This window comes from Dryobates pubescens, chromosome 2 (genome assembly GCF_014839835.1).
Source record: "Dryobates pubescens isolate bDryPub1 chromosome 2, bDryPub1.pri, whole genome shotgun sequence".
In the NCBI taxonomy this organism is placed as follows: domain Eukaryota; kingdom Metazoa; phylum Chordata; class Aves; order Piciformes; family Picidae; genus Dryobates; species Dryobates pubescens.
Window position 1 is genome coordinate 13,539,234 of NC_071613.1, and position 14,738 is coordinate 13,553,971.

At 42.4% G+C, this 14,738-nt stretch overlaps 1 protein-coding gene across 1 annotated transcript in view; it reads left to right on the forward strand.

Moving 5' to 3' along the window:
* DISP1 (dispatched RND transporter family member 1) overlaps positions 1–14,738 on the forward strand; it is a 100,586-nt gene that overhangs the window by 60,922 nt on the left and 24,926 nt on the right. The window contains exon 2 of the mRNA XM_054170314.1: positions 1,465–2,001. Coding sequence (XP_054026289.1) covers positions 1,496–2,001 — 506 coding nt within the window. The 5' untranslated portion in view covers positions 1,465–1,495. The remainder of the gene's footprint in view (positions 1–1,464; positions 2,002–14,738) is intronic.

Genomic DNA, 14,738 nt, shown 5'->3' on the forward strand with positions numbered 1-14,738 from the left:
AGGAAGAAAATGAGTTAAACTTCCTCACTTATCTGTATGTTGTGTCTTTCTGCAAAGTTCAGTGCCTATAGTGCAAGCTTGGCAAATTCTGCTTGGAATGTTGTTGATGAAATTCCGTATTACAAGGGTAGCATTGTTAGCCAAAGCAGTTGTAATTAACTGATGCTGTTTTTTAAGCAAGGCTTGATTCATTCTTCTAGATAGTACATAATTAGTGCACTAATTTCTTCCTCTTTCTCCTTCCTCCTCCTCCCTCCCCTGCCATGTAACTTGGGAAACAATTTCTTATCTGAGTGTGATGTTTGACCTTTCATGTTATTTATCAGAATAGTCATCTCCAACTTGCTTTCAGATCTTATTAAAAGGTGATTATAGTTAACATGGGGGAAATTGGCTGCTGTGAGCACCTCAGAGACAAGTCTTGATTTTGAGCCAAGCTCCTCAGTCACCTTTCCAGCGTTAATAGTCTTCACTTATTTACATTTTGCTTGAAAAAGACAAGACTTTGGAAAAAGAGCTTTACTATTATTTACAGCACAGTGCATTTCTTAACTGCCATTGCAATACCTGTCACTGGGAAGCATGAGCTTTTCAGTCAGCAGTAATTGGATCCTAGGTTGTTTTTGGTTTTTTCCCCCTAAATTTGGGGGAAACGTGGTTGTATTCTATGTTTTTAGTATTCCTAACAGTTCATCTTGAGCTTCTGCTAAAGACCTAATTTACCATCCGGAAATGTGGACTGATGTCTGCCGAAGTGGTTTGATTTGAATGTGCTGCCCAGGGAGGCGGTGGAGTCACAGTCCCTGGAGGTGTTCAAGAGGGGATTGGACATGGCACTTGGTGCCGTGGTTTAGTAGTCATGAGGTCTTGGGTGACAGGTTGGACTTGATCTTTGAGGTCTTTTCCAACCTTATTGATTCTATGATTTATTTAAATAAGGCATTTTAAAGGAGTTTCTTCAAAAATAGGAATTTGCTTCATTTCCAGTAGAAATTGGAGGCAGGAAAGGAGATTACAGAAAACAGCACCTTAACGATTACTTATTGTGTGGTGCTGTCTCCTGGGGGATTTCAAGGCACACAGGCAAATCACTGTGCAAGGTGTGGATGATTGCAGGCTTTACAGCAAACTCTGTTTTCATAAATAGGGGCCATTATTCAGCCTGGTGCACAACTGTCTTGTTCCTGTGCATCTCAAGCATTGCTTGTTAGCTGTGACCCAGAGCCTGTCAAATGTCTGTCCATTTGGATTAGCTTTTGGTTTAATCACTGAGCATCTACATAACTTTGCTCAACTTTTTGTTAAACAGCTTCAGAATGTTCCTGGCAACGTGCATGTGAATCCTTTGCCTGTGTTGTGAAAGATGCAGATGTGAGAAGAGCTCTACTCATTTGAATATAAAGTTCTTTATGGGCCTCTGAAAACAACACAGCTCTGTAAACTTTGCTTTATTTGTTTCTGCAGGGTCAGCAGGTGTCTGCCACGAACTTGGAGCATGGCTATGAGCAATGTCAGCAACTCCGTGGTTCTGAGCAACGGCAGCATCTTGTCGAACGCTACTGGCCCAGGTATTGTCACGGCTAATGAGGGAGATGTCGTGGTCCAACAGCTCCCATCCAAGGAAACACCAAGAGCAAAAGCAAGTCCAAATGGCTGCCTGCAACTTAATGGTACAATCAAACCATCCTTTCTGCCTTTAGACAACCAAAGAACTCAGCAGATGTTGTCGCAGTGCTGCCACCCGTGTCCATACCACCATTCTTTAAATAGCCATAATAACAAGCAAGAATGTCATCCGGTGGTTGGCAGCTCAGCATCATCTCCTATGACTTCGTGCTGCATGCAGCCACATACTGAGTATTCAGCATCTGTTTGCCAAAAACACACCCCCATATATCAGCCTGCCTGCTGTCTTCAGCCCTCCCCATCCTTCTGCCTTCACCATCAGTGGCCTGACCATTTTCAGCATCAGCCTGTGCAGCAACATATAGCCAGGATAAGGTAAGCAGATTGTGCTGGTTGTTGGCTCTCAGTATGGATAACCTTTTCCATAACCAATTTTTTTCCTTAGGAAAACAGAAGATCTAAAATGAAGGTGAAGCAAATTTCTTCCCCAGTGTTTTTACAAGTTAATCTTCAATGTATTGCCCACTTTTTTTTTTCCCCCACTCCTAGTTTTCCTGGGGTGCTTTCCTAGTTTTCCTGACATGAATTAGCTCTTTCTAGGGGGGAAAAAAAAGGCTGATTTTCCTTTCTTGGGGATTGTTTGGAAGCTCTTTCAGAAGACACAGTATACACCTGTATTGTGTGAAGCAATGCAGAGATAGGTAAGAAAACACTGAAAGAGCTGGTGTGCACAGTCTAATCAAAATCCATACCTCCTCAAAAAGATGCATTGGAAAAAAATACTATTCCTAAGTGTGCTGGGTGTTTTTTCTTTGTCAGATCAGCTGGTTCAGTGAGTTTCCCCAGTGTATGTATCTGCAAAGCTTCAAAGCTGTGCTTGGATTGAGAAATTTTTGATTGTTCCAGGTTATAATCCTTTCTATCCTCCACTTAGTATGAACTCGCCTCTTTGTTAGCTTTGGAGTTCCACTACAGTAGTCTCAGCTGCAATGAGCAGCAGCCATGGGGAAGATCTTCTACAGCCTGCAGCTCCTGGGCAAATTGCAGGAGTCCCTCCTGACTTGCAATTGGGCCAAACTGGATGTGTTTTCAGTGGAGTAATAAGAGCTACCCATCTCACTGCCATCCAACATCTGGATCCCTGCTCAAATACTTGGAGTTGCAAGTATTACTCAGTAAGGTATAATGATTCTGCCCCGATGAAATGTAGGAACTAATTTTAAACTTCAGAAAACATCAGATTGGGACAAATGTGTAATGTGGAAAAAATCAAAGTGAGTAAAGCTTTATTCCTGAAGGCGAAAGCAGATGAAAATAAGGCTAGTAATATAAAGTAAAAATCAGCTTTTCTTTGCCAATTATTCATTTTACAAAAGGAAAAAAATCCTAGTTGTTGGAACTGCTTACAAACAAACTGTTTTTGCAAGCCTCCCCTTGTTTAACTCTTAAATGAAGATGAAAACCTTTGTACAATTGTGTTTGCAAAGGCGTATGCAGAAGTTTGAACCACTACAGCATCAAGTCACTCATCCTCTGCAAGCTGTCAGAGTGGGTGCACTAATTTCCTGATTTTTCTCTCTGTGCAGCAGCACTGTTCAACTTCGTCTGTATTCCACAGCCTTCAGGAAGGGAGCAAATGTGATCCACAATCTGTTTCTGTTCTTAGTCTAGAAAAAGTAACAATGAAAAGTTCTTCCAGATACTGGAAAGCAGTATTTTCCATAGCACTTCACAAATACTAGGGCTTTGTTTGAAGGACTCTGATTGGGATGTTGAATCAAGAGGCTTTCTTTTCATCATGCCCTTCCTTACCATGGTGTACATCTGTACATAAATGTACATGAATGATAAGTAATGATTCATTATAAGTTTGTCTTGCTGTTAGCAGTCAAAATAAGGATACAAATCTGACCTTTAAAGCACCTGTACTGATTTACTCAACTATATGCCTTAGCATACTTGACATATCCCTATCGATTAGTTCCTCTTCTGGGCTTGCTTCCTGCTAAGGCAACTGGATTTTTCTCAGCAACAATACGGTTGCAATATGCCTCATAGGCCAGCAAATCAAATGAGTCCATCTAAAAGCCAGCTAGCTTCTGATTGCTGTTGCCTGTTCTCTTAGGTCTGTTTGGTAAATAGGACTCAGGTCCCATGCCATGATGGACTTCTCATGCACAGTTTAACTCCCTAAACTGGCCATGGCTGCATTAATGGACAGTGCATATGTCAAACTGTATCACTTGTGGTATTAGTGTGGAACCAAAAACTTCTTTCCTCTCTGAATAATCCACAACATGAGTCTAAATGTGGTGGCCTCCCATTGCATTGTCAACCTGGTATATCCTACTGAGAGGCCACTTTTAATACAGATGTTGACAGTTGCTTAAAAACAGGGAGCAACTGGATGCAGCCTTACAGGTAGATGGATATAAGGTCAGGAAAAAGCAAATTGTCTCCCTGGTAGTTAATTTACAGTGCTAAAGAGAATAGGTGATAAGTGTTGCAGGTGATAGATATTGCTGAAGTGTGCCCAGAGAAGGGTAACAAGGCTGGGGAGAGGCCTTGAGCACAAGCCCTATGAGGAGAGGCTGAGGGAGCTGGGGTTGTTTAGCCTGGAGAAGAAGGAGGCTCAGGGGAGACCTCATTGCTCTGTACAACTACCTGAAAGGTGGTTGTAGCCAGGAAGGGGTTGGTCTTTTCTCTCTAGCAACCAGCACCAGAACAGGAGGACACAATCTCAAGCTGCACCAGGGAAAGTTTAGGCTGGAGGTGAGGAGAAAGTTCTTCACTGAGAGAGTCGTTCGTCATTGGAATGTGCTGGCCAGGGAGGTGGTGGAGTCACCGTCCCTGGAGGTGTTCAAGAGGGGATTGGATGTGGCACTTGGTGCCATGGTCTAGTCATCAGGTTTGTGGCTCTATGATCTTTGAGGTCTCTTCCAACCTTGGTGATAGTGTGGAATTTGTGCCAGGGGAGATTTAGGTTGGATATTAGGAAAAATTCCTTTATGGGAAGAGTGGTCAGGCATTGGAACAGGCTGCCCAGGGAAGCTGTGGAGTCACCATCCATGGAGGTGTTCAAGAAACATGTGGACATGGCACTTTGGGACATGGTTTATTGGCCATTGTGGCCTTATGTTGAAGGTTGGACTCGATCTTAGAGGTCTTTTCCAACCAAAACAGTTCTGCAGTTCTATGTGCGTTCATTTTTCATACGCTCAGATAACTTTCTGTACACAGAAGAGCAATGCTGAGGTGTGTGATATTTTAACATGATCTCTGTTCCACACTTTATTACATTTTGAGCCTATAATCTGCAAAACAGTTTCTTCTCCAGAGACTTTTCCTTGCAAGGCTCATTGGCAGTCATCCAGCTTTATAACATATGCATGTTTTGACAGGGTTACTTAAAATGCAGGTTCTCATAGGACACATTAATGAACTTCAGCACACAGGCAAGTTAGCTTTTGTTTTGCTTCTTTGTGTTTACAAAGAATGCATTCAAATATTGTCAGGAATGAAGGGAGAGGGAAAAAAAGATATGATTAGATAGGGGGAGATGAACACTTTTTACAAACTGTATTGCTAATGCTCACAGCTCTGGGCAGGTAACCAATTGTTTCAGCAGGACAGGTTTTGTCAGGTCTCGAAGCCCAAGGCTTAACGTTCGCCAGTGAGCTAATATTAAAGGAATGCAGCTCTGGTATATCATTGCAGATTGGAGTGTATAAAGAAGACAGATTGAAGTAATGCCACATTTGTCCTATCTTCTTAAAAGCTGGGCTGGATCTGGAATTTTGTAGTGTGTTCAGCTTTGAGGTTTAAACTGAATGACATTGAAGTGTCATTTACACACCACAACCGAAATGGCTGGGCAGCTGGTAAATTTTTAGAGTGGTGAATAATGCTTGTAGCATAAAAGCAAATACTTTCATAGATTCATAGAATGGGCTGGCTTTCAAGGAACCTGCAAAGGTCTAGTCCAACCCCCTCTGCAGTAAGCAGAGTCATCCTCAACTAGATCAGGCTGCCCAGAACCCTCTCAAGTATCACTTGGAGTATCTCCAGGGATGGGGCCCCAAACACCTCTCTGGACAACCTGTTCCAGTGTTCCACTACCCTCGTGATAAAGAACTTGTTCCTAACATCCAGTCTACTCTTCTCTAGTTTGAAGCCATTGCCCCTCATCCTATCACCGCAGACCCTTGTAAACAGTCTCTCTTTCAGTGGCTGGTGCTTTACAACACGATGGTGGTGGAAAAATTCCGCTGTGAAAGTAGGTGAAGTACAACTGTAATGATTCCAGTGACTTTAAGATGTTTTTCTGAGGTTGGAAGATCTTGAGCCCAAGTTTTTTGTGTGGTTTTGTGTACATGTTTAAGAAGTAGCTCATTCAAACATTTTGATACTTTTTATTTGTTTTTTATTAGTGGGTACAGTATCTTGATCACACCAACACCTCCTGGGAAATTCAAGCTTTCCTTCCATATCAGAGTGCAGTGGTTTCAGGACTTGATTTGCTTTTTGACAAACAGTTTATAAGCATACCTGTTTGGAGCATGGATATAATTAGTTCTTTTCAGGTACTATTGGAAGATCTTTTTCAACCCTTCCCCTTTTGAGGACTTGTGTTGAAGTAAATTTTTGTCTAAATGCACTCAGGTATCTGAAGAAACCTGTGGGGCTTAGAGCCACTTGAAGGTGGGTAGTTACTGCCCCTCCTTTGCTGCCATCTGCTTCTGTAATCATCAGCAACCTTCATCAAGCAGACAGTAGAAATGAGGAGGAATAACCAAGTAATGCTCTTAAATCTGAGGAGGTGGAAGAAGCATAAAGGCTGGTGCTTGACAAGTGGAAGCACTGAGTTAGGAGTCCCTAGGGAAGAGTAAAACTATGCAGCGCAGCAGCATGTTTAGTTGGGATGAAAGCAGGGTCAAATGAATAATGAAGGGTTGCATCTTCTACCAGATCTAAACACTACACTAAAATATATGTATGTATAACAAACTAGAATACCCTTTAAAATGTTCCTGGTATTTTTCAAAATGTGTTGTTTCTGTGGGAGTTTCTGCATGTAAATAGGAGCAGAAGAGGGGAAAATGTGCATTCAGAAAGTCATCTCAGGGTTGTGGAAAGTAAGTGCTGCTTTTTCTGGTACCAAATTGAATTGCTCCTTTCAGACTTGTATGAGACCTTCTTATAGGGAAGACCCCATTTAAAAGCTACCTATATCCTTGCTAATCTTGATGCCAGCTCTTTTGGAGTCTCTTCTGCAATTAAAACCATAGAATGGCAGGGATTAGAAGTGACCTCCAGAGATGGAGTCCGGCCACTTAGGGCAGGTCCTACAGGAACATGTCCAGATGGGCTTTGAAGATTTTTAGAGATGGAGACTCCACAACCTCTCTGGCACCCTCACAGTAAAAATATTTTTTCTCATGTGGAGATGGAATTTCCTGTGATTGTCTATTGCCTCTTATCCTATCACTGGAGAAGAGAAGGATCAGGGGTGACCTCATTGCCCTCTACAACTACCTGAAAGGTGGTTGTAGACAGGAAGGGGTTGGTCTCTTCTCCCAGGCAACCAGCACCAGAACAAGGGGACACAGTCTCAAGCTGTGCCAGGGGAGGTTTAGACTCGAGGTGAGGAAAAAGTTTTCCAGTGAGCGAGTCGTTCGTCTTTGGAATGTGCTGCCCAGGGAGGTGGTGGAGTCACCGTCCCTGAAGGTGTTCAAGGGGAGATTGGACGTGGCACTTGGTGCCATGGTCTAGTTGTGAGGTCTGTTGGGACAGGTTGGACTTGATGATCCTTGGGGTCTCTTCCAACCTTAGTTATACTGTGATACTGGGTGTCACTGAAAAGAGACTGGCTCCATCCTCCTGACGCATACCCTTCAGGTGATATTTGCAGACATTGATAAGATCCCCTCTCAGCCTTCTCTTCTCCAGACTTAGCCCCAGGTCTCTGTCTTTCCTTGTAAGAGGTATACTCCTGTCCTGTAATCATCCTCACAGCCCACCACTGACCTCTCTCCAACAGTTCCCTGTCCTCCTCTTGAACTAGAGGGCCCATAACTGTATTCCAGATGTGGTCTAACTAGGGCTGAATAGAGTGGGAAGAGAACCTCCCTCTTCTTATTGCACCCAAGTATACTAGAAAACTTGAATCTACGGACTGGAGACAAAAGGTGAGGTAGGGAGAGGTCAGGGAACTGAAAGAACTGATAGTTCTGCTGCTAAGGAAATCATTCCAGGTGGCCTCTGTGCTTGCACTTCTGCAATATTGACCCAATAAATTGATACAAGTACTCTTTGCATGGACTAGGCCTGCTCTATATCACCTACCATTATTTACATCTCATGACTATAATGTCAATGCTTTTGGCTGGCGCAGATGACTAAAGAGAACGGTTCTGAAAAGCATCACAATTATCTCCGGTTAAAGACAGGATAAAAGGACACATGGGATGATCCTCTCTATCATCATGCAGTTATCTGAAGCTGGAACACGAGAATAAAATCAGTTTAAAGCCTCACAGAATCATTAGCTGGCTGAAGTTCTGAGTTTACATAGAATACATAGAATAGAATACATAGAATAAACCAGGTTGGAAGAGACCTTCAAGATCATCGCGTCCAACCCATCAACCAATCCAACACCGCCCAAGCAACTAACCCACAGCACCAAGCACCCCATCAAGTCTTCTCCTGAAAACCTCCAGTGATGGCGACTCCACCTCCCCAGGCAGCCCATTCCAATGTGCAATCACTCTTTCTGTATAGAACTTTTTTCTAACATCCAGCCTGAACCTCCCCTGGCGCAGCCTGAGACTGTGTCCTCTTGTTCTGGTACTGCTTGCCTGGGAGAAGAGACCAACATCCGTCTGTCTACAACCTCCCTTCAGGTAGTTGTAGAGATTAATAAGGTCACCCCTGAGTCTCCTCCAGGCTAAGCAACCCCAGCTCCCTCAGCCGCTCCTCGTAGGGCTTATGTTCCAAACCCCTCACCAACTTTTGGGACATATGTGAATTGCTCCTCGTCCCCTGCCAGCTTGGATAGTTTGAATAGGTGGATTCAAAGTTTTTGCTTGCTAGACCAATTCACATTCTAAGAAAGGCAAACCCCACAGTACTGCAGAGTCAGGAAACTGGTAGAGCTTTCTTATCTCCAGGCTCACTGCACATCTTCTGTTCAGTTAGATTTAAACCTTCTTTTGAACTGTTTTGGCATTGGAGATTTATGTGGTGGTTTGGGATTCTGAGCTCTGCTGTACGTCAGAATTCTGTGCCACACACTGTTTAAACAGTATTGCAGATAGACCTGAATACTTATCCTTTTAAAAGTATTAATTAAAAGTGTATCTATTAAAAAAAAACTGTGAAGTGAGGGTAGAACACTTGGAGCTAGCTCTTACATATTTTATACTCTCCTTCTAGTTACTTGGCATAAAGGTTAGAAGCAGAAAGAAATAAAAAGCTTTTGGTTGGTGGTTGTATTTTGTTTTTTCTTTCCAAAAACCAAGGGACTGTTTGCCAAATACCAATCTGAATAACAAGACTTTATTGTGAAACAGCTCTCTGCTTGATTCCAGGAGAAGGATCATTGTTATCTCGTACATTCTGCAGGCTTGCAGAGCTGATTATGTGTATGCATGCATAGACAATATTTTCAACTCTTCTCATTTCAGCAACTTTTAACTATTCACAGGAACTCCTACATGGAATTTTTTAAACAAAGTGTTTTCTACCCCTCCAACTGCTTTTATTTTGAAAGCTGTTAGCTTCTGTTGTGTTTCATGCATCAAAAGATCCTTTAGTTTTTGCTTTGAATAGGACATGTGTGCTGCAACCTTTTGTATAAAATCCATATGCATATACTCTATCACAAACCAATCAAATAAACTTACTCCCTTCCCCTGGGAAGACTGAAAAAAGTATCTTATAAAGGAAAAAAAGAAGAAGAAAGAGAAATCTTTTGGGTCACAGACTCCTAGAATATATCTGGTTGGAAGAGAGATCAATGATCATGCAGTCCAACCCTTGATCCACCACTGAAGGGTCAACACTAAACCATGTCAGATGCACAGGCTGCCCTGGGCAGACCCTTACAATATTTGATAGCCCTCCACCAGCCTCCTTGCCCTTCTCTGGAAGTGGTCCAGCACCTCAACATTCTTCTTGTAGTGCAGGGCCCAGAACTGAGCATAGTATTTGAGGTGTGGCCTCACCAATGCTGAGTACAGGGGGACAATCACCTCCCTCTTCCTTCTGGCCACAGTGTTTCTAGTAAACTCAAGGATGCCGTTGGCTTTCTTGGCCACATGGGCACTCTGCTGACTCATGTTCAGTCAACTATCAACCAGTACTCCCAGGTGCCTCTCCAAGCTGCAGCTTTCTAAACACACACCCCCAAGTCAGTAACTTACCATAGGGTGGTTATGACCCAAGTGGAGGACCTGGCATTTAGCCTTGGTGCACTGATCTGACCTATCCAGATCCCTCTGTAAAGCTTCCCTACCCTCCAGCAGATTGCCACAGCCACCCAGGTTGGTGTCACCTGCACTCAGTCCCCACATCCAGATAATTCATAAGGATACTAAAGAGGGCAGGCCCCACTACTGAACCCTGGGGGACACCACTAGTGAGCGGGCCAGACTTAACTGAGTTCACCCAGTTAACTTGGGCCCAGCCTTCCAGATGGTCACGTTTTTCAAGCCTATTTCTGAAACTATTTATCAACCTTCAGCAGCTAAATAGCAAAAGTTGCTACCATCATTTAGTCCAGGATGTTGCAAATGTCTTGGTCCATACTGCAGATCAGGAGTTCCTGCCTGTTGCTAATTGGTATGGAAACAATATGGATTCTGGCTCTACTCTCCTTTAAGCCATTTGTTCCATGCTGAATAGGAATTCTTTATTCAGTGGCTTCCCAGAGTGAAGGGGCTGAAAGCACAGGAGAGCTGCGAACTAGATGCTCTCTTTCATGGTTTAGTAGTCATGAGGTCTTGGGTGACAGGTTGGACTTGATGATCTTTGAGGTCTCTTCCAACCTTATTGATTCTATGATTAACAGCTCTGTGACACTTGGGGATTTTAATGTAGTTGAGGAAAGGAAAGGGAATGTGTAGCCCTCTCATGCATCCTTGTGAACCGGAGTCCAAGTGTGAGGCAAGATATCTCCCGATGACCAAGCAAATGACCTTGTTCTTTTTCTGTCTCAGAAACATGGCAGTCCATAATTTGAGCTGCACTCAATCACTTTTGCTCATCTTATTAATTTTTAATCCTAGCATAGAATTGTAGAATGGCTTAGGTTGGAAAGGACCTCAGAGATCATTTACTGCAACCTCCCTGCCACAGGGCAAGGACACCTCTCCACTAGCCTTGGGTGCTCTTACATTATCCCCCAAGTGTGACACTTTAAGATGTTTATTCTGGCTTTATTAATTCATTTACTGTTCTTGTGATAATTACTATTCACTGTCAGCTATGCAAACAGCATGCTGCACTTTCTACAAGTCTTGCACAGAGCTGGGACAAGAATGCCTTTCCTCCTCTTTTCCCTCTTCCCTCCTCTTTTCCCTCTTCCCTCCTCTTTTCCCTCTTCCCTCCTCTTTTCCCTCTTCCCTCCTCTTTTCCCTCTTCCCTCCTCTTTTCCCTCTTCCCTCCTCTTTTCCCTCTTCCCTCCTCTTTTCCCTCTTCCCTCCTCTTTTCCCTCTTCCCTCCTCTTTTCCCTCTTCCCTCCTCTTTTCCCTCTTCCCTCCTCTTTTCCCTCTTCCCTCCTCTTTTCCCTCTTCCCTCCTCTTTTCCCTCTTCCCTCCTCTTTTCCCTCTTCCCTCCTCTTTTCCCTCTTCCCTCCTCTTTTCCCTCTTCCCTCCTCTTTTCCCTCTTCCCTCCTCTTTTCCCTCTTCCCTCCTCTTTTCCCTCTTCCCTCCTCTTTTCCCTCTTCCCTCCTCTTTTCCCTCTTCCCTCCTCTTTTCCCTCTTCCCTCCTCTTTTCCCTCTTCCCTCCTCTTTTCCCTCTTCCCTCCTCTTTTCCCTCTTCCCTCCTCTTTTCCCTCTTCCCTCCTCTTTTCCCTCTTCTCTCCTCTTTTCCTTGTGCATTACTGAGCAAGCAAAACAAATCTAATCTCAGGAGATAAAATGTGATTTTGGTATGTATGTACAGTTTTTCCTCTGTGTCAGTATTGTCTGAGAAGCTTTCTTTGTGCAGTTGCTTACTAAATCCTTTTATATCTTTTAATTGTGTTGAATGTTGTGTGAACTTGTTTTATATCATTTCAAACTCGACCTTCAAAGTAACTTAAATTCACAGGCACCAGAACACCAGCTCAGCACTGAAATGCGTTTTGGGAATGAAATGTAGAACAGAATTGTTCAAGTAACAATATTTTCATTTGCTGCAAGAGATGAAATATGTAGAAAGGTTAAAAACTAGTGTTTGTCCCCATAGTCAGGCTAAGAATTTGGAGGATTTGTTAAGGATTGTAGTCTATTTTCAGGAAAGCTCTCTGGTCAAAGGAGATTTTTCTGAGAGCAAAAATGAACTCCCCTGGTGACTTGCATTCACAAACTCTTACATCTGCACAGGAAGGAGGGCTGAAGCATGTACCACTTGAAGTGTGATATATGACAGTCTGAAGGCTCTCTGCTCCAGAGGCAAGCTAACGTATGCTTCATGTCAATCGTTAATGCCTGTAAGAACATGGATTTCAGCCCTTGTGGAGAAATCCCTTGAATGAAAATAGGTGCTCTGTACATCTCTCTCGCTCTCCTTGGTATCATGGGATGGAGTCTTTCTTGTGTGTATGTTGTGATTTCTTGGTTCATGTTAATTTCCTGTCTGTCAGAGACATACAAGATGTGACCGTGACCTTGCATTGCTCCATTCAACTGGGAAGTGGAAGAAAAACAGCTTTGAAATCAAATATTTCTGAGGAAGGAACCTCTTTATTTTTTTGCCAGTAAAAATGCTGGTAACTGCTCTACTCATCGTTTAAATCCCAGAACATATCTATTAATTTCACTGTAATTACAAAGAGAAGAAAAAAGACTTAATGGTTTTAGACTCGTGAAGGATCTTGAAATAATATTAGTCTGCTCCAAATTAGCTGTTGGCTTGTTTTCAAATAGTGATTCATGGTGGTATTTTACTAAGCCCTTTTTATTGTCTTGAATAGTTCAGAACTTTTGTTTAACTTGCCCAGCAGTGCTATATGTGGTCTTGCCCTCAGTGCTTCAGAAGTTAAAGGAATATATATATATATAGCTTCAGTTAAGCCCTTTGAAGCAGAATCTACTTTGAATTATGTATAAACTTTGCCATTTAAAGCTAGGACAATGCAGTTTAAGTATGTTTGATGGCAGTTTTCTTATTGACAGTTTAAGAACTGTGTTTAAAAGTGGCTGCACTCATTGGAGGAAAGTTTAGGGGAGGAAGAATACAAGAACAAATTTTGTGGGGTGTGTATTACTTGGCTGCTTCATACACTGTCGGATTTTCCTGCAGAGAAGATGATCTACTTTCTCTTGAAGACAAGTGAACCAAGTAGGTGCTCTTAAGGGAAAGAGCCACCTGTCCTGGTAGTTGATAATATTGGGTCAGTTGTTGAAGATGAAAAAGGGAAGGTATTAGGAGTAAGTATTGCAAAAATGAGCTTCTAAGGAACCTTAAACTGCAAACTTGGTAAATAAAATCCTAGGCTCCTTAACACCACCATACCTGGAGGTATTCAAACAACATGGGGATAGGGTTTAGTAGTAATAGTTTAGTAGTAGTGGTGGGACTGTGAGCTCTAGGTGAATGGTTGGACTTGAGCTCAAAGGTCTCTTCCAACCTCAACAGTTCTATGTATACCATAGGGGGCAGCAAGGAAAGGGAGTGGATGGGACACCAAAACCCTCAAACCTTGCAGATGTTTATATCAGCATTTCAGTTTTAAGTAATATGTGTGCTATAAATTAGTAGAAGTTTTAATTTTAACATATAATGAGGATAAACTTATTTAAGGGTGATGGAGCACTGGACCAGGCTGCCCAGAGAGGTTGTGGGGTCTCCTCTAGAGACTTTCAAGGTCTATGTAAATGTGACCTGCCCTGGCTGATCCCGCTTTGGCAGGAGGGTTGGACTTCTCTCCAGAGGTCCCTTCCAACTCCTGCCATTCTATGATTCTGGGGTACTAAATTTATCAAAATGACTTCCAAGTGGAAATACACATGTAGGGGATGTCAATATGATTGCATTGGCCTTTTCTCCTGTCTAGTGATGTGATGGAAACACTTTTGTCCTGTTCTATGTTGACGTGAGCCAGAAGTTAGCTGCTGGGAGTTGATTTTCACAGTGGATTAATAAAATGTAATATTGATTTCATAGCAAAACCTTGGCTTAGTTAAGTATATAGGGATTCAAGGAATCTAGTTTTGCCCAGTGGGAGAGCTGTAGGTCCATAAAGCATACCCTTCTGTGCTACATTGAAGGCAGAGCAAGAATCACTCAGCCAATTATTTAATTATTGTTAACACATTCCTTACAATTGCTGTCCTTGCAGACAGACAATGTTATTTTCTCATACTTGCTGTGAATACACAGCAGATCCACAGGTGGAACTGTAAGAATACACAAGAAGAGCAGACAAGAACCTTTATAAAAGTTTGGCATCTCAGCCATAAAAATGTGAGTGACATCTAGAATACACTGATTTTTGGTCTCTGTTACAAAGACTTTCATTTTGCTTAATTTCATGCTTAAAAACAGCCTCAACAAAAAGAATCCATAGTATGAAGTTAAGTAAAGCTGCACCATTGAGATTTTTAGACTTTTTAATGGAATAAAATGGTGGTTAGTTTCAGATCACCTCACCCTCATAATTTAGGGATAAAAACTAAAATCCTTTTGTTCCTTCACATTTTGTGTGAAAGCGCAAGAGAATTGTTTTAATTTTTCTTGCTTTCAATAAGCAACTTGGCAGAAAAATGAATTCTCTGTCATCTTGACAACATCCTTCTGCTCTGTCCTATTCTTCCTGTATTAGAATAGAATAGAATTAACCAGGTTGGAAAAGACCTTTGAGATCATCGAGTCCAACCTGTCACCCAACTCCATCTAATCAATTA